This window comes from Chiloscyllium plagiosum, unplaced genomic scaffold (assembly GCF_037043375.1).
Source record: "Chiloscyllium plagiosum isolate Xiang-an unplaced genomic scaffold, Cpla_swu_hap1 HiC_scaffold_20, whole genome shotgun sequence".
Taxonomy (NCBI): domain Eukaryota; kingdom Metazoa; phylum Chordata; class Chondrichthyes; order Orectolobiformes; family Hemiscylliidae; genus Chiloscyllium; species Chiloscyllium plagiosum.
In genome coordinates this window covers 955,158-980,187 of record NW_028270158.1, presented here as the reverse complement: position 1 = coordinate 980,187, position 25,030 = coordinate 955,158, and the positions used below count along the sequence as shown (strand labels likewise).

Sequence of the window (25,030 nt, the reverse complement as noted above, 5' to 3'; positions counted from 1 at the left end):
CTGAACAGGCTTGGGCTGTTTTCCTTGGAGCGTCGGAGGCTGAGGGGTGACCTTATAGAGGTTTACATAATTATGAGGGGAATGGATAGGATAAATAGACCAAGTATTTTCCCTGGGGTCGGGGAATCTAAATGCAACATTTAAGAGGCATTTGGATGGGTATTTTAATAGGAAGGGTTTGGAGGGATATGGGCCGGGTGGGAGGTGGGACTAGATTGGGTTGGGATACCTGGTTGGCGTGGACAGGTTGGACCGAAGTGTCTGTTTCCGTGCTGTACATCTCTATGACTCTAAGCCTGCGCTGCCACGTTTTGTCCTTCCATGTTAAAACGAGGATCCCTCTGCACCTGCAATTTGAAGTTTCTCTGCATTTGGTTAATAACGTGCCTTTTTCTCAACCTCGATACTGTCCGATTTTGTTTTTTTCCCCTCCCCTGGTCCAGGAACTCCCACGTACGTTTGGGACACCACCCATGCCCTCCACTTCCTCGAAGACTTCCGCTTCCCTGGCCCCCATTGTCTCATCTGCATCATGGACATCCAGTCCCTCTACACCTCCATCCACCATGACCAAAGCCTCCAAGCCCTCCATTTCCTCCTCTCCCAACATCCCCACCAGTACCCTTCCACTGACACACTCATTCATTTGGCTGAACTGGTCCTCACCCTTAACAATTTCTCCTTTGAATCCTCCCAATTCCTCGAAACGAAAGAGGTAGCCATGGGCACCCACATGGGCCCCAGCTATGCCTATCTCTTTGTCAGTTACAGAGAACAGTCTGTCTTTCGGAGTTATGCTGGTACCACTCCCCACCTTTTCCTCTGCTATGTTGATGATAGCACCGGCGCCACCTCGTGCTCTCACTAGGAGGTTGAACAGTTCATCAACTTCACAACACATTCCACCCCAACCTTAAATTTACCTGGACCATCTCTGACACCTCCCACCCCTTCCTGGACCTCTCCATCTCCACCAACGATTCCGAATCAGCACTGACATTTTCTACAAACCCACTGACTCCCGCAGCTACCTGGATTACACCTCCTCCCACCCTACCTCCTGTGAAAATGCTATCCCGTATTCCCAATTCCTCTGCCTTCGCCGCATTTGCTCCCAGGAGGACCAGTTCCACCACAGAACACACCAGATGGCCTCCTTCTTTAAAGACTGCAATTTCCCCTCCCATGTACCTCATCCACATCCCACACCTCTGCCCTTGAACCCCACCCCTCCAACCGCAACAAGGACAGAGCCCCCTCCCGGTCCTCAACCTTCTACTCCACCAATATCTGCAAAACTTGCATCATCCGCCAACATTTCTGCTGCCTACGAACGGACCCCACCACTACGGATATATTTCTCTCCCCACCCCTATCCACTTTCCGCAAAAACCATTCCTCCGCGACAACCTGGTCATGCCCATGCATTCTAACAATCCACCCTCCCCTCCTGGCATCTTCCTCTGCCACCGCAGGAATTGCAAAACCTGCACCCACACTTCCCCCCTCACCTCTGTCCAAGGCCCCAAAGGAGCCTTCCTCATCTATCAAAATTTCACCTGCACTTCCACAAGTCATTCATTGTATCCGTTGCTTCCGATGGGGGTCTCCTCTATATTGGGGAGACCAGACGCTTTCTTGCAGAGCGCTTCAGAGAACATCTCCGGGACACCCGCACCAATCAACCACACCACCCCATGGCCGAACATTTCAACTCCCCCTCCCATTCTGCTGGGGACACGCAGATCCTGGGCCTCCTCCATCCCCACCTTCCTTCAGCTGGAGGAAGAACACCTCATCTTCTGCCTTGGGACCCTTCAACCTCATGTCATCAATGTGGACTTCAACAGTTTCCTCATTTTCCCCTCCACCCACTTTACACTTCCAGCTTCCAGCTCAGCACCGTCCTCCTGTCAATCTTCTTGCCCACCAATCAGCTCCACCCTCCTTTCTGACCTATCACCTTCACCCCCACCTCAATCCCCCTATTGCACACTCAGCTATCTTCTTCCCAGCCCCATCCCCTCCCATTTATCTCTCCACCCCTGAGGCACCCAGCCTCATTCCTGATGCAAGGCTTTTGCCCGAAGCGTTGATTTTCTTGCTCCTCGGATGCTGCCTGACCTGTGCTTTTCCAGCACCACTCTAATGTTGTATTCCCTTCGGAACACTCAGACAGCAGTTCAATGAGGCAATTTAATATTCGTAAGGCAGTGTAAGTAGATTCTTGTCAGTCCAAAGACCATATCTGTTTAATTTTCTGTATTTTTGATTGTGGGCTAAACTTGGTTTGAAAAGCCAAGGATGGTTGAAAGATTGTAACCACATCCAGTCACGGACAATGAAATGACTCACTGGAAGAGGAGACTCCACCGATATCCCTATTCTCGGTGTTGGAAAAACCCAGCACATCAGCGCAAAAGATAAAGCTGAAGCATTCGCACCAGTCTTCAGCCAGAAGGGCCAAGCAAATTTTCTATCTCAATCTCCTCCAGTGGTTTTCAGCATCACAAGTGCTTGGCTTCAGCTAATTTGATTGATTGCAACTGCTATCAAGAAATGGTTAGAGGTACTGGATACTGCAAAGGTTTTGGGCCATGATAACATTCTGGTAATTGTACTCCAGAAGTTGTGCTTCCCTATCCATGCTTTTCCAGTACAATAATAACGCTGGCATCTACCCGAGAATGTGGAAAATTGCCCAGGTACGTCCTGTCTACTTAAAGCAAGACAAATCCAACCCATCAGTCTACCCTTGATCATCAGTAAAGTGATAGAAGATGTCATTAACAGTGCTATTTTGCAATAACCTGCTCAATGATCTCAGTTTGGGTTCTGCAAAGACCACTCGGCCTCTGACCTCATTACAGCCTTGGTTTAAACATGGGCAAAAGAGCTGACAGCCCTTGATATCAAGGCCACATTGGACAGAATATGACATCAAGTAAGCCTCGCAAAACTAGAATCAATGGATTTTGGGGTGGGGAGCAAACTCTTTGCTGTTTGGAGTCATACCTGCTACAGAGGAAGCTGGTTGTGGTAGTTGGTAAGTTGTCTCAGCTCCAGCTCTGCAGGGTAGTGTCCTCGGCCCAACCATCTTCAGCTGCTTTATCAATGACCTGACCTCCATCATAATGTCAGAAGTGGGGATGGTCACCGATGATTACACAATGTTCAGCACCATTCGTAACTCCTCATACTGAAGCAGCCCATGTTCAAATGCAACAAGATTAGAAAAATTTCCACTCTGACAAGTGGCAAGTAACATTCGTGCCACACAAATGTGAGGCAATGACCATCTCCAATTAGAGACAATCTAACCACTGCTCTTTGATATTGAATGATGTTACTATGACTGAATCCCGCCAGTGTCAATATCCGGGGGAGTTATCAATGACCAGAAATTCAACTGGATTCACTACATAAACACAGTGTTGACAAGAACAGGTCAAGAGGTAGGAAGACTGTGGCGAGTAACTCACCAAGGCCAGCCCACTCAATTGACACCACATTGACAACCATTCACTCCCTCCACCACTGACACTCAACAGCAGTAGTGTGACATGTACAAGACGCATTGTAGAAATTCACAAAAAATCCTTCCACAGCACCTTCCAAACCCACAAACATTTCCATTTGGAAGGACAAAGGAAGCTGTTCTGTGGGAACACCACCATCTGCAAGCTTTCCTTCAACTACTTACCATTCTGACTTGAAAGTATATCACCGTTCCTTCCTTGTTGCTGGGTCAAAATCCTGGAATTCTGTCCCTCAGGGGAACTACTCTCCCTGTGGGTCATGCTACAAAAACATGGACATTGCAACTCACCACCACCTTCTAGGGACAGGCAATAAATGCTGGTCAGCTAGCAGTTCCCATGAGTGAGTAAAAGAAATCCTTTTGAAAACCAGTTCCTTCACTTGCAAGTTCTGTTTAAGCTGTAGGGAGAGGGTAGTTACACGCATGATGGAGCTGGGGCTGTATGCAAATGAAGATTTAGCTGGCAACAAATAGCTGTCATGATTTGGAGATGCTGGTGTTGGACTGGGGTGTACAAAGTTAAAAATCATGCAACACCAGGTTATAGTCCAACAGGTTTAATTGGAAGCACACTAGCTTTCGAAGCGTCGCTCCTTCATCAGGACAAATAGCTGGTATGTGAAAGGATTAACAGGTGATAAAGGTGTTCTACAACAATTATATGTTTGACTTCCAGCTAGTTGAACTGCTTGAGGATGTGAATGTTCAGGGTAAAAACCACTGGATCTCCTGACAGGTGGGATCCTTTTCTGCTCTGCAGTAAAAAGCATCTTAGATCTGAAGATAGCCATTTGTTTCTTCTCAAAGGTTTCTGTCAGTTGTGACTTTTAATTAATGTCAGAGACCTTTTGATATGTGTGAACCAGTCACTCTATGCCTCCTGCAAACAGGTGAAAGAACCTGGAGAAAGAAAATCAAGAAACAGTGATTTAATGAGCCAGAGGATTATCTCAGCAAAACCTAGAGATAGTGATCACTGTCTGCCTTCCCTCTAAGTATAACACCCATTTTGTTTTTGTCTGTCAGTATGTAGAGAGGAAGTCTTATAATTGAGTTAGAGTTTTAACTAGTAGAGTTACATGTTGACAATTCATATGTTTACTTGAAGGTAGAGTCTATTGACTGGCAATAAATAGTATTTTGTTTAAAGTACAGAAATTTGGTCTATGTTTTCTCAGTCTGGGTTGAAAGCCAGATTATTGGGGAATTCTGTGTACTTTTCAAAATCTTTTGTGGTGCCTCTCGGAATAGTGATTTCTAGTGTTCCACCCCTTTGAGGTGTAACATGAGGCAAGAACATTAAAAGTTTTTGAGTACAGATCGAAACATGGTATTTGAAACACAAACAGATCAATCATGAGCTTATTGAATGTCTGAACAGGATCAAAGACTGAACGGGCTACTCTGCTCCTAATTTGTCTGGAAATCCAGGCATATTTGTATTTCTAGAGAGTCAAATTATTTTTGTCCTATTCCATTATTCAGATGGAGAGCTTATAGCAAAACAGATGATGACATTTGTAGAAATGCGGAAGCAATTGGAGGAACAACACACCTTACAATTGTCTATGCTGATTGCTGAACAAGAAAAGGAGCAAGAGAAACTGCGAAGGGTAGGAAGAATGTTTATGACATTTTAGATTTTGCCATCAAATTTTACCATCAAAAAAGCATAATAAACAGGTAAAATGCTCCTTACTGGGGGAAGGTTGCTGAAATGTTTTCTTTGTTAAATGCTACATAACTGATGGATAGCCAATTGCACTTTTTCTAATGCCATAATGTTCTTCTGTTACAGGAATATAATATCATTGGAGAAGGGTTAAAAGCTGTTATTTTACAGTATTGTGTTTGGCATATAACTTGTTAATATCCTATTTTTAACCCTTTACTGTTCCTCCTGCATTATGTGTATGTTTCTTTTGCAATGCATGAAATTCTCTCAGTTTTATTCTTTGTAAAAATTCTTTCATCTTGAGTGTGTGTCTCAACCAGGGAAAACTCCAAATTTTGCAGCAGTGGGGATGACTGAATGCTGAAGCAAGTTGGCCAGCCATAGTTCTCTAGGAATTTATCTCTGATATTTCTGAAATTGTTAGGCTGTCTAGCCCTTGCATCTTCTCATTCCCTGCCACAATGGCCTAACATACTGTCCATGCCAGCTCCATGGCCACTCACCTGGTATTCACTATAGACAGACATCAGGAGTCAGATGAAGATAGGGGCAAACACCTCATACACTTAAGTGAAAAGCACTATTTGTAACATATATTGAAAGTTTTTAAATATCTGCAGTAGTGTCAGATTGAACTCAAATGACCCTACTGAGTTTGGTTTTCCCTCACATGAGTCAGACGCCCCTTCCCCTATTGCCAAAAATTAGATCACTTGGGAATTACATTAGATTAGATTAGATTACATTACAGTGTGGAAACAGGCCCTTCGGCCCAACAAGTCCACACCGACTCGCCGAAGCGAAACCCACCCATACCCCTACATTTACCCCTTCCCTAACACTACGGGCAATTTAGTATGGCCAATTCACCTGGAATGAGGTGAAATTTCTGCATTTGGGTGCCATTCATTATTTTAAAAGACCATGAAAATGCCATGGTTTCAAATGAACAGTAAATGGGCTGTTTTGACTCTTGATGTTTATCATCTAATTAATCAAAGTGTAAAATAGGAATTGATTCAAAAAAGAAAGGCCAGCTGATGACATTGAGTTTAGCACTGGTTGACAAGTGACATTTGGAAACTGTTTCTTTACACTGTACCCTCGGATATTCAACTGGGAAACACTCACTGACATTGTGCCTTCCCAGGGGATACAAAATCATTTTATAATGTTGTTTATTACCAGTTGAAAAATTAATTCATTATAATCTGCTTATACTCTCCAGTGTGCCTTATCCAAAAGATACTGAGTGAATGGTAAATTTAGCAGATGATGGTAAATTAGGAGTTGTTGTTAATTGCTTGGAAGGTCATAAAAATGCTGCTGGGATATTGATCTAATGCATATAGGTTTTAAAAAATGGCTGGTGGAATTCAATCTTCTTCTTGAAAAGACATTATTCTTGGGAGTTCCCACCTATTCTAAAACTTGATGCGTTCCCAAGCATCAAGAATTATTTATCCAAACAAATGTCTTCAGGAAAGTGCAAAAGTGAGGTTCAATCCTCTCATGGGACAGTTACTGCATATAATTTAGAGGTCTGCAAATTTAGGAATTTCTCAAAACATGAGGAAGCAAAGTCTAGGTAGAATATTTTTCCAAGACCTACAGACACAGATACAATTTTTTTTAACAAAACTGTTCTAGAATACTGGTGAACATGTTTGCTACCTCTTCAGGACCACCTTCCCTACATGGAAGTGCTTTTATTGTGTAAAGGGTGTGGAATTTTATCGAGGACTGTTGCCAATGCTGTTTTAAGTTTTAGCACCTGGAGATTTCCTATTACTCCTCTGGCTATGTTTAAAGATGATCCCACTTAAATTGCTAGAAATACCAAACTGCCTGGTAATTAATGTTGAAGGTTTCCGGATTATCTTTTGTTACTTACATCAAAAAAGTTATTAAGTGACATGAAACATCTTAACAGAGTATTACCCAAAAGGTTATCAGATGTTGCTCTGCTCTCCTTCCGAAACAATTGACTCACTATTTGGTATCTTCTGGAGAGAATAATGATAATTAGAATAAATTGTCATGATCCATTTGGGAAAGTGTACTCATATTCAAGTGCCGCTACTCACAGGGTCATCAGAAAAGTTAAACCTTTAATCATATTACTGGAACATCTCAATTTTCCTATTTGATGGCCTTGGATTAACAGAAAACACTGACCAGTTTTTTTTTTGATTTAACAACAAGCTGCTACATAGTACAAATAAATCTGTTCTAATCACTGTGATAAAACTGTGTCTTTAAGACATGCAGAGGGGTGTCATCACAGTGGTGCCAAAATGTTTCCTTCTGGCAGGCAGTTGGGTCATCAGTTTTGAGTTCACCTGGGTGTTTTTATTTTAATGTAAGACACAAGAATTAGGAAAGGATGTGGTCAGGCTCATACAGACTCAGAAGATGTTAATTTTGCTTTCATTTAGGTGTTTAGATTAGATTACATTACAGTGTGGAAACAGGCCCTTCGGCCCAACAAGTTCACACCGACCCGCCGAAGCGCAACCCACCCATACCCCTACATTTACCCCTTACCTAACACTACGGGCAATTTAGCATGGCCAATTCACCTGACCTGCACATCTTTGGACTGTGGGAGGAAACCGGAGCACCCGGAGGAAACCCACGCAGACACGGGAAGAACGTGCAAACTCCACACAGTCAGTCGCCTGAGGCGGGAATTGAACCCGGGTCTCCGGTGCTGTGAGGCAGCAGTGCTAACCACTGTGCCACCGTGCCGCCCATGCTGCACGGTGGCACAGGTGGTGGGCTTTGCTGCCTGCTGGAGGTGAAAGCTTGAGTTCTCTGATGCTAGAATGAAATCTTAGACAGAGAAGCTGCCTCTTAAAAGGGGCAGATAGTTTTTTTTCTCTGGACTGGAGAGAGTGTGTGAGAATAATAACTGTGGTGGTAAATTGTGTTTGTGTAGGGATGTTGCCTATTTTTGGAACAGTTGATGATTGGTGTTAAATAATACATTAACTTGTTCAGTGTTTCAATAGAGTAAAATTAGACCAATTTTTCTTTTTGTTGTATTTTAACTGTATTGTCGGAATGAATTATATTTTCATGAAAGCTTAGTGGTGGACCAATAGAATCATATCTGGATCACACCACCTTACACTTGCATTTTTAAAATATAAAAGTTCATGTCTAGGCTGACTCCATAATATATTTTGATGATCTGTCTGGTCCATAATATTAAAGGCAAACAAAATATGAACTATCAACCTAAACTCTACCCTTTCTTAAGTCCTGCCAGACATAGACAAACCAAAAAACAAAGAAGTAGCTCGAAACGCTCAGCAGGTGTGGTAAGTACCTGTGAAGAGAAATCAGAGTAAAGGTTATGGGTCTGGTAACTCTTCCTCAGAAATGATGGGAGCAAGGAAATTGTTGGTTTATATGCAGAAGATAGGGTGGGGAGGGAGTAAGGAGTAAATAGAATCACAGACCCTTCAATCCAACTTGTCCATGCTGACCAGATATCCAAACCTAATCTAGTCCCATTTGCCAGCACTTGGCCCATTTCTGTCTAAACCCTTCCTATTCATATACCCATCCAGATGCCTTTTTAAATGTTGTAATTGTACCAGCCTCCACCACTTCCTTTGGCAGCTCATTCCATACATGCACCACCCTTTGCATGAAAATGTTGCCCCTTTGGTCCCTTTTAAATTTTTCCCCTCTCACCTAACCTATGCCCTCTAGTACTGGACTCCTTCACCCCAGGGAAAATATCTTGTGTATTTATCCTATCTATCCCCCACACGATTTTATAAACCTCTATAAGGTCACCCCTCAGCCTCCGACACTCCAGGGAAAACAGCCCCAGCCTATTCACTCTCTCCAAATATCTCAAATACTCCAAACCTGGCAACATCCTTGTAAATCTTTTCTGAGCCCTTTCAAGTTTCACCAACATCCTTCCGATAGGAAGGAAACCAGAATTGCACACAATATTCCAAAATTGGCCGAACCAATGTTCTGTTCAGCTACAATATGACCTCCCAATTCACATATTCAATGCTCTGACCAATAAAGGAAAGCATACCAAATACCTTCTTTGATAGGTAGGGATAGAGCTCAAAGACACAGGTGTTGGGGGTGGAGAAAAATAAATTAGGGAACACAGTTTGATAGCTCTAACCCCAAGATTTAGTGAGGTGTCCTTATGCTTCTTGTGAGCCCTTCCAATCTCTAATAATTTTCTCTCTCAGTCCCTTCAATTTCTTGCTGCAGACACAGATCGATTAACTGGTTAGCCTTTCTGGGACTAGATAGAGGCAATAGCTTATAAGCAAATGGTGAGAATAGCTAGCTGTCTTACAACGTTTTATTATTTCCCTGCAAGGAGAAAGAGCAAGTTGTCATTTTTCACGTCTGGAGGATTTCTGCAGCTGTGTGTTCATAGAATAGAATAGCCTTTATTGTCACATGCACTCGAAGGAGTGCAGTGAAAAGTTTGTAATGGGCCTGTCAGCTCCATCTTAGGTACGGATTACCTAGGTACAGATACTTTAAATGTACCTGTGAAGTGAAATAGTAAAACAAAGACTAGTGTGGGAATGCAGAGTTTAAAAAGTCCAGAATGATAATGAAAAGTATCTTTAAAGTACTCAAGTTAAAGTCCTTTTTCAGAACACAAGGCCTCACTACTTCCATGCACTGGCCTCTGTCCTGGACTCGCCTCCAGGACTCATCTCTCCGGCTGGCCTGGGCTTGTTCTGCTGCAAACCGGTGACTCGCCTTTCACCTTGGTCCATGCCTTGCTCTGCTCCCTGCTCTGGGCTCCGACTGAGACTTACGCCTGGGACTTGGCTCACTCTGCTTTGGGCTCAGGCCAAGAGCTGCTTCCCACGCTGGCACGGTCTCCAACTCGTCTCTTGCGCCGGACTGGTCTCAGCCTCCATTCCTCATTCCCTCCAACTGGGTAGTTTAAGAAGTTAAAAGGGTGGTGGTGGGCAGGGTGGGGTTGGGCGGGGAGTGAGGTGGGGGGCACTGCAACAAAGAGGGAAAAAGAAAGAAAAAGTATAAGGGACTGGCGAGTAGAGGAGCTCGGGCTGGAGCGTCTTACTCTGCTGTCATCTTGCGAAGAGAACCAGGCTGGCAACCTGTCCAATCAGATTGGGACAATTGAGTGTTGTCAGACTGAGCACTCTTGAGCTACACAACTATCCTGATTACTGATTGTAAAAAACCAGTCTGTTTCTGGGAAAAATTGCCCTGAATATGCATCCATCCATGGTATCAATAAGTCCAGCATCAATCTCCCATTGTTTGAACAAGGTGAAAATACAACTCGCAGTGAGTTCCAGTAACTCGTTTCTAAAACTGCACTGGCTCCTTCTATTGTTTTCTTTGCTAAAAGAAGTATTCAAGTTTTCCTTTTTGGATGTGCAATCCAGAGCTGCAGAAAAATATGAAGGTGTGGTCTTTACAAGCTGATTTTCTTCTTGGGTTTCAGGAAATAGAGGAACAGGAAAGACGATTTAGAGAGCAAATGAATTTTGTGTTGGAATCAACAGAAAATCGCTCCAGTAAAGAAATGTCATTAGATTGGAGGAGATTAAATGAAAACTACTCAATTTCATCTCTAATCACTCAAGTGGATGGTCATCAACTCAGTAATTCTTCTAACATTGGTAATTAGAATTTCTAAAGGCTATGAAAACAAAGCATTTTGTTTTACAGTTGCTTGAATCTTCACTAATAATTGTATAATTTTTAGTACTTAAAAATGCCCTTATCAACACTGGATCTGATTCTGATTTTAAAGTACAAAATTATCTCTCTGCAGTGTTATCTATGTTAAATTTTAAGTTGCTGTTGTTCCTTTAAAATTACATACAACTATGTGGAAATAAATATGGTGGAATTTCCGAAATTAGATATTTTCAATCCCCAAGTCTTTGCCTGGAGATACAATGGGCTGAAGGACCTCTTTCCATGAAGACTTGAGGGTTGAAAACATATAATTTCAGATATTTCTTAAAATATTACATTTTTCAGCACTTCACTGTAGCCCTTCTGTCTTAACATGTTTCAATTAAAAATCACACAATACCAGGTTAGAGTCCAACAGGTTTATTTGGAAGCACTAGCTTTCAGAACGCTGCTCCTTCATCTGGTGGTTTTGGAGAATAAGATTGTAAGACACAGAATTTAAAGGAAAAGTTTCCAGTGTGATGTAATTGAAATTATATATTCAAAGTTTGTGAGAAGATTTGTAGCTCGGGCGCTCGTTGTTGTGGTTCTGTTTTCCGAGCTGGGAATTTGTGTTGCAGACGTTTTGTCCCCTGTCTAGGTGACATCCTCGGTGTTTGGGAGCCTCCTGTGAAGCGCTTCTGTGATCTTTCCTCCGGCATTTGTAGTGGTTTGAATCTGTCGCTTCCGGTTGTCAGTTCCAGCTTGAAAAAGTATTGAAATTATGTATTGAAATATTTTTAAAAAATTTCCATATATAATTTCAGTTACATCAACTGAAAACTTTTCCTATAAATTCTGTGTCTTACAATCTTATTCTCCACCATCACCTGATGAAGGAGCAGTGCTTTGAAAGCTAGTGCTCCCAAATAAGCCTGTTGGACTCTAGCTGGTGTTGTGATTTTGAACTTTGTACACCCCAGTCCAACACCAGCGCCTCCAAATCACGTTTCAATTCTTCACCTAAATATTTTGTGACGACTCACTGGGATGGTCTGCTGGAAATAAAGCCTCACTATTCCTGGAGTCATTACACAAGTTAAAGATTTTTAAATTAGTAACGAAGTTCCCTAATTTACCTGGTTTGTCAGACCTAGGTAATCGAAAGCACTGACTAGGCTTCAGTACTGAGCAAGAATTAATATTCATTATAAGCACTTAGACTTTAGCAACAGGTAAACCATTGCCATCTAACACTAAGTAAAATAACCCTAGCCTATTACTGTCTTCATAGCGGAATCACTCCAGCCAGCATCCTGGTGAATCTGTTCTGCATGTTCTCATGCAATCATATTCTTCCGATAGTGTGGCAACCAGAACAGCTCTGGCCGAACTAATGTTTTATACAGCTACACCGTAACCTCTCTGTTCTTGTAATCAATGCCTCGAGTAATAAAAGCAAGTATCCCACATGCCTTAACCATCTTTATCTACCTCTCCTGCTGCCTTCAAGGAGCTATGGATATTCACACCAAGTCAGAAGTCACACAACACCAGGTTATAGTACAACAGGTTTATTTGAAATCACAAGCTCTTGGAGTGCTGCTCCTTCGTCAGGTAGAGTGGAGGGAAGTGCACAGGCACAGAATTTATAGGAAAGATCATTGAAAGATCTTAATTCCGGGTAATTAAGAATATCAAAAGAAAGTCCAACTGGTGTGAGTGGAATATCAACAAGCGGAATAACAAGTCTTTGCAGGTGATCAAAAGTGTCAAATGGTGTGAGTATGATGTCAATAGCTGAATAACTAGTGAAGGGATGACTAGGTCTTGTGTTCTTGTTCTGTGATTTCCTCATGCTAGTGTTTGAGTGCATTTTATTTGTTGACTCCAGTTCCTGCTTCTTGCAGGCTCAGCGCAGTTTACATGGGTTTAGCATTTCTCCCCCTAGTTCTTGTATTTTGGCAAGTTGCCACACCTCTCAATTTGATTGTTGATCTGATTGTGGCCTCAACACTACATCCTGCCTATACTGATCACCTTTGACTCCTTGTTTGTTCAGAATCTTTCTGCCTCTGTGTTAAAAATATCCAAACTTTCTGCCTCCACTGTACTGAGGGGAAGAAAATTCCACAGACACATGACCTTCTGAGAAAAAATAATATTCTCCATAGAGTCATTGAGATGTACAGCACTGAAACAGACTCTTCGGTCCACCCCATCCATGCCGATCAGTTATCCCAACCCAATCTAGTCCCACCTGCCAGCAACCAGCCCATATCCCTCCAAACCCTTCCTATTCATATATCCATCCAAATGCCTCTTAAATGTTGCAATTGTACCAGCCTCCACCACTTCCTCTGGCAGCTCATTCCATACACATACCACCCTCTGCGTGAAAAAGTTGCCCCTTAAGTCCCTTTATATCTTTCCCCTCTCATCCTAAACCTATGCCCTCTAGTTCTGGACTCCCCAACCCCAGGGAAAAGACTGTGTCTATTTATCCTATTCATGCCCCTCATGATTTAGAAACGTCTACAAGGTCACCCGTCAGCCTCTGACACTCCAGGGAAAACAGCCCCGGCCTGTTCAGCCTCTTCCAATAGCTCAAATCCTCCAACCCTGGCAACATCCTTGTAAATCTTTTCTGAACCCTTTCAAGTTTTACAACATCTTTCTGATAGGAAGGAGACCAGAATTGCATGCAATATTCCAACAATGGCCTAACCAATGTCCTGTACAGCCGCAACATGACCTCCCAACTCCTGTACTCAATACTCTGACCAATAAAGGAAAGCATACCAAACGCTATATTCACTATCCTATCTACCTGCGACTCCACTTTCAAGGAGCTATGAACCTGCACTCCAAGGTCTCTTTGTTCAGCAACACTGCCTAGGACCTTACCATTAAGTGTATAAATCCTGCTAAGATTTGCTTTCCGAAAATGCAGCACCTCGCATTTATCTGAATTAAATTCCATCTGCCACTTCAGTCCATTGGCCCATCTGGTCCAGATCCTGTTGTAATCTGTCCACTACAGCTCCAATTTTGGTGTCATCTGCAAACTTACTAACTGTACCTCTTATGCTCGCATCCAAATCATTTATGTAAATGAGGGCCCAGCACTAATCCTTGTGGCACTCCACTGGTCACAGGCCTCCAGTCTGAAAAACAGCCCTCAACCACTACCCTCTGTCTTCTACATTTGAGTCAGTTCAGTAGGCTAGTTCATCCTGTATTCCATGAGATTTGACCTTGCTAACTAGTCTCCCATCCTCTATCTTATTTTTAAACTGTGTGTTTTCAAACTTTGAGTGTTAACTACTTCCATAAGGAGAAATAATCTTTTTGGAATCAATCTGTCCAGTATCCTCAGGATCTCCTGTTTTGTTAAGGGCACTTCATATTCTTCTAAATTCCAATTGATACAGGCCCGAACTGTTCAAACCTTTCTTGTTCCATTAGAACTATTTTGAATGTAGTTACGTTCTTTATTAAATAAGGAAACCAAAACTTTTCACAGTACCCTAGGTGCGATCTCCCCAATACCCTTTTCAACTGCAATAAAACATTTCTGTTTTCGTACTACATACTGTTTACTTTAAACAACAACATAAAGAGAGACCGGATTAGTTAGGATGAAATTCACAGGAACTTAGAAAAATAAGGGGAAATCTCATGGAAACCTCTGAAATTCTAGTAGAACTTGACAGGGTAAATGTAAGAATGATGTTCCTGATGACTGGGCAGTCCAGAACTAGAGGCCACAATTGCAGGATACGATACCTCATTGAGTTTTTTGAGAAGGTGAACAAGCATGTAGATGAGGGTAGGGCAGTTGACATGGTGTACATGGACTTCAGTAAAGCCTTTGATAAGGTTCCACATGGTAGGCTGTTGGAGAAAATGCAGAGGCATGGAATTGAGGATGATTTAGCAGTTTGGATTAGAAACTGACTATCTAAAAGAAGGCAGCGAGTGGTGGTTGACGGAAAATATTCAGCCTGGAGTCCGGTTACTAGTGGTGTGCCACAAGGATCTGTTTTGGGACCACTGATGTTTGTCATTTTTACAAACTACTTAGACGCAGGCATAGGTGGATGGATTAGTAAGTTTGCAGATGACAGGAGTAGTGGGCAGTGTAGAAGAATGTTGCAGGTTGCAGGGGAACTTGGATAAACTGCAGAATTGGGCTGAGACGTGGCAAATGAAGTTCAATGCAACTAAATGTGAGGTGATTCACTTTGGGAAGAATAACAGGGTCAATGGAAAGATTCTTGGTCGTGTGGATGCGCAGAGGGATCTTGGAAGCCATTTACATAGATCCCTGAAAGTTACCACCCATGTTGATAGTGCTGTTTAGAAAAAGTGAGGACTGCAGATGCTGGAGATCAGAGCTGAAAATGTGTTGCTGGAAAAGCGCAGCAGGTCAGGCAGCATCCAAGGAGCAGGAGAATCGACATTTCAAGCATGAGCCCTTCTTCAGCCCTTCTTCCTGAAGAAGGGCTCATGCCCGAAACGTCGATTCTCCTGCTTCTTGGATGCTGCCTGACCTGCTGCACTTTTCCAGCAACACATTTTCAGTGCTGTTAAGAAGGCATACGGTGTGTTAGATTTCATTGGTAGAGGGATTGAGTTCCGGAACCGCAACTACGAAACGCTAGTGCAGCCACACTTGGAATATTGTGTGCAGTTCTGGTCGCCATATTTCGGGAAGGATGTGGAAGTATTGGAAACGGTGCAGAGGAGATTTACCAGATGTTGCCTGGTCTGGAGGGAAGGTCTATATAGAACATAGAACAATACAGCACAGAACAGGCCCTTCGGCCCACAGTGTTGTGCCGAACATTTGTTCTAGCTTAAGCACCCATCCATGTACCTATCCAATTGCCGCTTAAAGGTCGCCAATGATTCTGACTCTGCCACTCCCATAGGCAGCGCATTCCATGCCCCCACCACTCTCTGGGTAAAGAACCTACCCCTGACATCCCCCCTATACCTTCCACCCTTCACCTTAAATTTATGTCCCCTTGTAACACTCTGTTGTACCCGGGGAAAAAGTTTCTGACTGTCTACTCTATCTATTCCTCTGATCATCTTATAAACTTCTATCAAGTCACCCCTCATCCTTCACCATTCCAATGAGAAATGGGCTAGCACTCTCAACCTATCCTCGTACGACCTATTCTCCATTCCAGGCAACATCCTGGTAAATCTTCTCTGCACCCTCTCCAAAGCTTCCACATCTTTCCTTAAGTGAGGCGACCAGAACTGCACACAGTACTCCAAATGTGGCCTAACCAAGGTCCTGTACAGCTGCAACATCACTTCACGACTCTTGAATTCAATCCCTCTGCTAATGAACGCTAATACACCATAGGCCTTCTTACAAGCTCTATCCACCTGAGTGGCAACTTTCAAAGATCTATGAACATAGACCCCAAGAACCCTACCGTTAACCCTGTATTCCGCATTCTTATTTGTCCTTCCAAAATGGACAACCTCACACTTGACAGGGTTGAGCTTGACAGGGTCTAATGAGGAAAGGCTAAGAGACTTGGGTCTGTTCTCATTGGAAAGAAGGCGGCTAAGATAGAGGCATACAAGATGATCAGAGGATTAGATAGGGCAGACAGTTAAAGTCTTTTTCCTAGGATGATGATGTCAGCTTGTATGATGGGGCATAACTACAAATTGAGGGGTGATAGATTTTAGACAGATGTCAGAGGCAGGTTCTTTACTCAGAGAATGGTAAGGGCAGTAGAATGCCCTACCTGCCAAAGTAGTTAACTCAGCCACATTAGGGAGATTTAAACAATCCTTGGATAAGCAGTTGGATAATAATGGGATAGTGTATGAGGATGAGCTTAGAATAGTTCACAGTTCGGCGCAACATTGAGGGCCGAAGGGCCTGTTCTGCGCTGTATTGTTCTATTTTCTATGTTTTGTGTTAGGCCTTTCAGGACTGAGACAAGGAGAAACTCCTTCACCCAAAGAGTTGAGTCTTTTGAATTCTCTGAGAGAAAATGGTGGAGGCCAAAATATTGAATGTTTTCAAGAATGAGTTAGGTATAGTTCTTAGAGTAAAGGGATCAAATGATACGGGGAAAAGACAGGAACAGGATAGTTGGTTGCATGATCAACCATGATCCTGTTAAATGTTGGAGCAGGCTCAAAGGGCCAGATGACTTACAATTCTTTGGTTTGTTTAGTTTCATTTGTCTTTCTAATCACATGCTGGACCTGCACACTAACATTTTGTGAATAATGTACAGAACACTAAAGTCTACCTGTACTTCAGCATACGATTCTTACGTATTTAAATACTTTGGTTCTTCCTGCCAAAGTGATCAGGTTTATGTATGCCCAGTTTGATATTCCACCAGCTAAATTTTTGCCCACTCACTTAACCAGTCTAGATCCCTTTGCAGATTCATATCTTTTTCATAATTTATTTTCCCATCTGTCTTTGTGTCATCAGCTAATTTAAAAATTCGGCATTTGGTCCCTTCATTCATGATATTTATATAAATTGCAAATAGCTGAAGACCCCACTATTGACCTCTATGGCATTCCACACACTAAATCTTTTCAATCTGAAAACGACCTGTTTATCCCTACTCTGCTTCCTGTCAGCTAACCAAACTGCTGTTCTGCTTGTCATGTTGTCTCCTATGCCACAGCTTCTATTTTGTGTGCTCTTAAGGTGAGCATGCAGATTCAGTGAGCAATTAAAAAATGCAAATGCATTGTTAGCAAATGGAGGGCAAGAAGATGAGCTGGGATGTGCTGCTAAGGCTGTATAAGATTCTCATCAGACTGAATTTGGAATATTGTGAGCGGTTTTGCACCCTATATCTCTGGAAGGGCGTGTTGATCTTTGAGGGGTCCCAGAGGAGTTCTGAAGAATGATCCTGGGAATGAAGGGCTTGTCATATGAGGAGCAGTTGAGGTCTTTGGTTCTCTACTCAATGGCGCTTACAAAGGTGAGAGGGGAATCTCATTGAAACTTGAAAATATTGAGAGGTCTGGATAGGGTGAACTGGAGAAGATGCTTCCACTGGTAGGAGAGACCAAGACCTGAGGGGAGTGAAAGGATGACCCTTTGGAACTGAGATGAGGAAAAATATCTTCAGCCATGGGCTGGTTAATGTGGAGAACTCATTGCTGCAGAAGGCAGAGGAAGGCTTGATTTTTTTCAGAGTTAGGTTCTTGATTCATCAGAGAATGAAGGCTTATGGGTAGAAGGCAAGAGAATGGGGTTGAGAAACCTATCAATCATGATCGAATGGCGAAGGAGACTGAATGGGCCAAATGGCCTATTGCTGCTCCTTTGTCTCTGGTCTTATGGCATTGTTTGATGTGGCACTATATCAAATGCTTTCTAGAAATTGACGTACACCACATCAGTGTTGTTTGTTACCTCATTTAAAAAAAAGTCAAATAAACACTGCCTTTATTCCTGATGAAGGGCTTTTGCCCGAAACGTCGATTTCGAAGCTCCTTGGATGCTGCCTGAACTGCTGTGCTCTTCCAGCACAACTAATCCAGAAATAAATTCATTAAGTGCCATTTCTTTCCAAAACCATCATGCTGTGCCTGATTGCATTGAGATTTTCCACATATCTTGCTATAACCTGCTTAATAATAGATTCCAGCCTGTCACCATGTTATTTATTTCTTCCCTTCCGATAAACCACAATGCATTCATCTGATTTTGTGCTGAAGTTTGGATGATTTCAATTATTTTAACATTCTTTTGTGGGATGGAGTGTACCGACAAGACTAGTATTTGTTATCCACCCTAATGACATTGAACTTTGATGTAACTGAGAATTACTCCAAGCTGTGATGTTCTTGATAGCTGGTTTGAATGATTTGTAACCTAATCTTGGGGAAATTACCTGTAAATGAGTTAAAGAATGCATAATTCAGAAGGTGGGTATTCAGTGATAGCGCTTTTTTAAAATCTTTGCTCAATGTTTTGAAGTTGCATTGTTTGCCAATTTATTTTTCCAGTCTTTACCAGTAATTCAACAAATGCTGAATCCTCTTTGAGTCAATGGGGAACTGGGAATGATGAAATGCGTGAGATGCAGATTTCATGTTTCCTTAAACAACGGAATAGACGGTCCCAGGTGAGATGGAACAAGATAGCTATGTACAATCTACTTAGATTCCTAAATGGCAGAAGTAATGTGTGGAATGATCAACATGCTTATTAAGTCTTTGTTTTTCTTAGAATCTTGAGTTAGTCTTTTACCAGTAATTTATTGTCATTCCTCTTGCATGTATTTGGATGTCTAAACACGCCAATTCCATGTAAATTTTAAGATTTACATGGAATTAAGTGCAGATGCTGGCTTTCATGTCAGCTCAGTTCTACATGGGTTGGGACTCAGACCAGCATTTCACTATTGTTAGAGCTCTTCTGTAATTGTTTTGACTAGTATTCCACATGGGATAGATGCCAGGAGGTCTACCAGAACTGGAGTTCTCCAGATTATTAGTATCTATCTATATTGAGAATGAATTTGCTCTGTAAGGTTTCAAGAGGTTTCACTGAGACTGAAGTGCGTGCATAGGCAAGAACTAGTAACTATTTTATTCACTTTTAAAATCAAAATTAATTTTTTTTCTTGGGGTGAAAAAGCCTATGATGCAAGTAATATTTTTAAAATATATGAATTATGTACTCTGTTTATTAACACAGTTCTAGCATCTGCAAGAGGGGGAGGTAATTTTATTAAAATGTGATAGAATCACCGCCAATAAATCTGACCTCTCTGCTCTCTTAAATAGAACATCAAGTTTCTAGATTGTGTCAAAAAATGTGATGCTGGAAAAGCTCAGTAGGTCAGGCAGCATCTGAGAAGAAGGACAGTCAATGTTTTTGGGCATAAGCATTTCATCAGAACAGGCTTATGCCCGAAACACCGACTCTCCTGCTTCTCAGATGCTGCCTGACCTGCTGTGTTTTTCCAGCGCCACAGTTTTTGACTCTGATCTCCAGCATCTGCAGTCCTCACTTCCTCCTCCTAGACGGCCATATAATATTCTATTGTCCTTCTTATTGTAATCTTTTAAATTTAAAAGCTTTACAATTAGAGCATTGTGCTATGTAGCCTCTTGACAAGGTTGACTGCCTCCGGCCAATTGTTCATGACCCTTTGTGCAGCTCTTTCCAAGGTGCTCTTGAGTTCCTTTAATGGAATGTACTCTTGCACCAAACTAGAGTTCCTGCTTCTATATCCCAGGAAAATTGTCACCTCCCACTTATGCTGCATAGCTTTCTTTGAAGAGTAATCTTGTGATGAGAATCGACTGAAATTTTCAGTGAAGAGGCTGATGCAAATGAAAGAAGACAAATGAGTTATACCTTTCATCTCCAGTTGTGCAAAAATAGAATTTAGAAGCAGATAACGAGCTGGGAACTTTTTTAAAAAATGGAAGTACCAATGCATCATACTAGTATACAATTCTCTTTTTAAGTTTAATGGAGTTAAAATGCTAACATAGTGCTGCCATTGATTTTCATCTGGCAGCTCCTTCCTGCATTTAACTGTCAGGATTCGTGAGCCCTAGAAAACCCAGTCCATGCATATTAAATTCCAAGTACTTCCACATTTGGAGAATGGATTGTCCCTTCTTATTTAGAGATATTGTGGTGCTTTTTTTTGGGTGTCACACAGCTGTGTAAATGACACGTGAGTACATACCAGCCAAGAATACAATGAATCTCTTATGTCGGCAGATTATGATGGAAATCTTTCTATCATAAACAAACTGGATGGACTGCATTTGACCATTTGCCACCTGATAGATTCTGAACACAACATTTATTTCCCAATACAGTCTTGGTCAATACCGCATGTGAATATCAGTCCTCAGCTAGTTACATTGCTTTGTGAAGGGATTTATCTGATTGTAGCTTGGAAAAGGCTAGAATATATGCTTAAGATGGGGTGGGGGATGGAGTGAATGCTAAGCGGATGCTCCAATCCATTACTCTTTTCCCCTCCACAAACCCCATCTTTTCCTGGCTATATTTTCTTCAGAGGAAAGGTCACTGGACTCAAAACATTAACTCAGTTTGTCTCCACAAATGCTGCCAGACTGCTGAGTTTTCCCAGCAATTTCTAATTTCCAGCATCTGCAGTTCTTTTTATTTGTTGAAGAAATTTATCTATTTTGTTTGTTGTTTTTTATCTGTAATACTTTGGAGCGAATGGAGTTAACTCGAGAAGCTTGTCAAGCTTTCACTTTGATGTCATCGTGATGAAATTCCTGTATTTAAGGTGATTACATCAGACATCCAGATGAAGTTTAATAAAGTTACAGCTGTGGCAAAAGGATTCCTTACTCGTAGACTGATGAAAACAGAGAAATTGAAACAACTTCAACAAACTGTGAAAGTAAGAACTTTAAAATCTGACACTGTATGCTTGTGGATAAGAAATCACTCATGGAATCTTTCAGCCCATTGTGATGTTCTTGCCTCTGGAAGAGCTGTTCAGTTAGTCCTATTCCTTTGTTTCAAAGATAGCTGTTCAAATTCTCCTTTTTTGATATATTCTCAATTCTCCAGTGAAAGTTGGAAACAGATATTGTTGGGATAAAAAATATTATGCTTAGTACAATTTATATTTTAATAGATTTTGAAATAAACTGAGGTAGAAATAAGCATATTAATATATTTTGAATTTCTAGCAGTAGCAATCATTTGGGTTTGTATGTAATTACTTGTATGTTTTTGTTGAAGGATACCTTGGAATTTATCAATAATTTTCAGATAGAAACCCCTCTCAAAAGAGGTGCTGTGTCATCGCAAGATCTTTCATTGCACGAAAGAGTTGTTACACAGGTATTAAGTCAAATTGCATAAATTCAGTCAGTTGAATTTTAGACTGCAAAATTCCATATCTGTAAGTGTTGGTTTCCTTTTTCTAGTTACGAGCTGCCCTTTATGAGATTCACGACATCTTCTTTGTATTCAATCCTGAAGATAGAATGCAAATTCTGAGCCATGATCGGGAAATTCACAAAGAAAAACAGCTGAGACAAATGGTAACTTATACTAACTAGGGGTCAGTGAACAAAGTATTTCTGTACCTGAATATTATTTTTATGTTCGAACATTACTTTATGACATGTAATTTATTTAGAGAAGCTAACAGAGGCAATTACAAGGTAGGACATGAAAATTATAGTCGATAGAGTGTGGAGCTGGAAAAAGCACAGCAGGTCAAGCAGCATCAGGAGCAGGGAGTCGACGTTTCAGGTAGGAACCTCTCATCTGTTCAGATGAAAGATTCTGATCGAAACATCGACTCCCCTGCTCCTCTGATGCTGCTTGATCTGCTGTGCTTTTTCTTGCTGAAAATGTGTTGCTGGAACAGTGCAGCAGGTCAGGCAGCATCCAGGGAACAGGAGAAACAGGAAGGGCTTATGCGCGAAACGTCGATTCTCCTGTTGCCTGGATGTTGCCTGACCTGCTGCGCTGTTCCAGCAACACACTTTCAGCTCTGATCTCCAGCATCTGCAGACCTCACTTTCTCCTTTTTCTTGCTCCACACTTTATCGACTCTGACTTTCCAGCATCTGCAGTCCTCACTATTTCCAATGCAAATTGTACTCTGAGAAGCATGGGAATATTTTGTGGAAGAGTTTAATTAATGTAATGAGTCCTTATTGAATTGTTAATGCAGATAAAATGTTCAGGGAATGTGTTATAAGAAAAATTATTTTTGTAACATGACATCTGATTTCGAAAAGAAAACATTAAGGACACTTTATTACTTAAACAATAGTATGAAACATATTCTGACTATAAACTCTTCTGCACTGGCTATGTAAATACAATGTCTGCAAGAGCAGGTCAGATCTCAGCACTCTGCAGTGAATAACTTGCCGCCTGACACCTGATGCTTGTCCAGTAACTGAGTCAAAGAGTCATAGAGATGTACAGCATGGAAACAGACCTTTTGGTCCAAACTGTCCATGCCGACCAGATATCCCAACCCAATCTAGTCCCACCTGCCAGCACCCGGCCCATATACCCATTCATATACCCATTCAAATGCCTCTTAAATGTTGCAATTGTACCAGCCTCCACCACATCCTCTGGCAGCTCATTGCACACACATACCACCCTCTGCGTGAAAATGTTGCCCCTGAGGTCTCTCTTATATCTTTCCCTTCTCACCCTAAACCTATGCCCTCGAGTTCTGGACTCCCCAACCCCAGGGAAAAGACTGTGTCTATTTATCCTATCTATGCCCCTCATAATTTTGTAAACCTATATAAGGTCACCCCTCAGCCTCTGACACTCCTAGGGAAAACAGCCCCGGCCTGTTCATCCTCTACCAATAGCTCAAATCCTCCAACCCTGGCAACATCCTTGTAAATCTTTTCTGAACCTTTTCAAGTTTCACAACATCTTTCCGATAGGAAGGAGACCAGAATTGCATGCAATATTCCAATGCTGGCTGAACCAATGTCCTGTATGGCCGCAACATGACCTCCCAACTCCTGTACTCAATACTCTGACCAATAAAGGAAAGCATACCAAACGCTTTATTCACTATCCTATCAACATGACCTCCAACTCAACTTTCAAGGAGTTATGAACCTGCACTCCAAGGTCTCTTTGTTCAGCAACACTCCCCAGGACCTTACCATTAAGTGTCTAAGTCTGCTAAGATTTGCTTTCCCAAAATGCAGCACCTCGCATTTATCTGAATTAAACTCCATCTGCCACTTCTCATCCCATTGGCCCATCTGATCCAGAACCTGTTGTAATCTGAGGTAACCCTCTTCGCTGTCCACTACACCTCCAATTTTGGTGTCATCTGCAAACTTACTAACTGTACCTCTTTTGCTCGCATCCAAATCATTTATGTAAATGACAAAAAGTAGAGGACCCAGCACTGATCCTTGTGGCACTCCACTGGTCACAGGCCCTCCAGTCTGAAAAACAACCCTCCACCACCACCTTCTGTCTTCTACCTTTGAGCCAGTTCTGTATCCAAATGGCTAGTTCTCCCTGTATTCCATGAGATCTAACCTTGTTAATCAGTCTATCATGGGGAACCTTGTCGAACGCCTTACTGAAGTCCATATAGATCACATCTGCTCTGTCCTCATCAATCTTTTTTGTTACTTCTTCAAAAAACTCAATCAAGTTTGTGAGACATGAGTTCCCCCGCACAAAGCCATGTTGACTATCCCTAATCAGTCCTTGCCTTTCCAAATACATGTGCATGCTGTCCCTCAGGATTCCCTCCAACAACTTGCCCACCACTGAGGTCAGGCTCACCGGTCTATAGTTCCCTGGCTTGTCTTTACCGCATTTCATAAACAGTGGCATCACGTTTGCCAACCTCCAGTCTTCCGGCACCTCACCTGCGACTATTGATGATACAAATATCTCAGCAAGAGGCCCAGCAATCACTTCTCTAGCTTCCCACAGAGTTCTCGGGTACACCTGATCAGGTCCCGGGGATTTATCCACCTTTTACCATTTCAAGACATCCAGCACTTCCTCCTCTGTAATCTGGACATTTGCAAGATGTCACCATCTATTTCCCTACAGTCTATATCTTCCAGATCCTTTTCCATAGTAAATACTGATGCAAAATATTCATTTAGTATCTCTTCCATTTTCTGTGGCTCCACACAAAGGCCGCCTTGCTGATCTTTGAGGGGTCCTATTCTTTCCCTAGTTACCCTTTTGTCCTTAATATACTTGTAAAAACCCTTTGGATTCTCCTTAATTCTGTTTGCCAACGCTATCTCATGTCCACTTTTTGCCCTCCTGATTTCCCTCTTAAGTATACTCCTACTTCCTTTATAGTCTTCTAAGGATTCACTCGATCTATCCTGTCTATACCTGACATATGCTTCCTTCCTTCTTTTTCTTAACCAAACCCTCAATTTCTTTAGTCATCCAGCATTCCCTATACCTACCAGCCTTCCCTTTCACCCTGACAGGAATATACTTTCTCTGGATTCTTGTTATCTCATTTATGAAGGCTTCCCATTTTCCAGCCATCCCTTTACCTGCGAACATCTGCCCCTAATCAGCTTTCGAAAGTTCTTGCCTAATACCATCAAAATTGGCCTTTCTCCAATTTAGAACTTCAACTTTTAGA

General features: G+C 42.0%; 1 protein-coding gene across 4 annotated transcripts in view; it reads left to right on the top strand.

The window, feature by feature from the left end:
- Positions 1-25,030, top strand: part of ccp110 (centriolar coiled-coil protein 110) — an 89,172-nt gene that overhangs the window by 46,590 nt on the left and 17,552 nt on the right. For all 4 annotated transcript variants that reach the window (XM_087997582.1, XM_087997585.1, XM_087997584.1 and 1 more), the window contains 6 exons: positions 5,027-5,154; positions 10,696-10,873; positions 18,897-19,015; positions 21,176-21,292; positions 21,640-21,741; positions 21,828-21,944. In XM_087997582.1, coding sequence (XP_087853708.1) covers positions 5,027-5,154; positions 10,696-10,873; positions 18,897-19,015; positions 21,176-21,292; positions 21,640-21,741; positions 21,828-21,944 — 761 coding nt within the window. The remainder of the gene's footprint in view (positions 1-5,026; positions 5,155-10,695; positions 10,874-18,896; positions 19,016-21,175; positions 21,293-21,639; positions 21,742-21,827; positions 21,945-25,030) is intronic.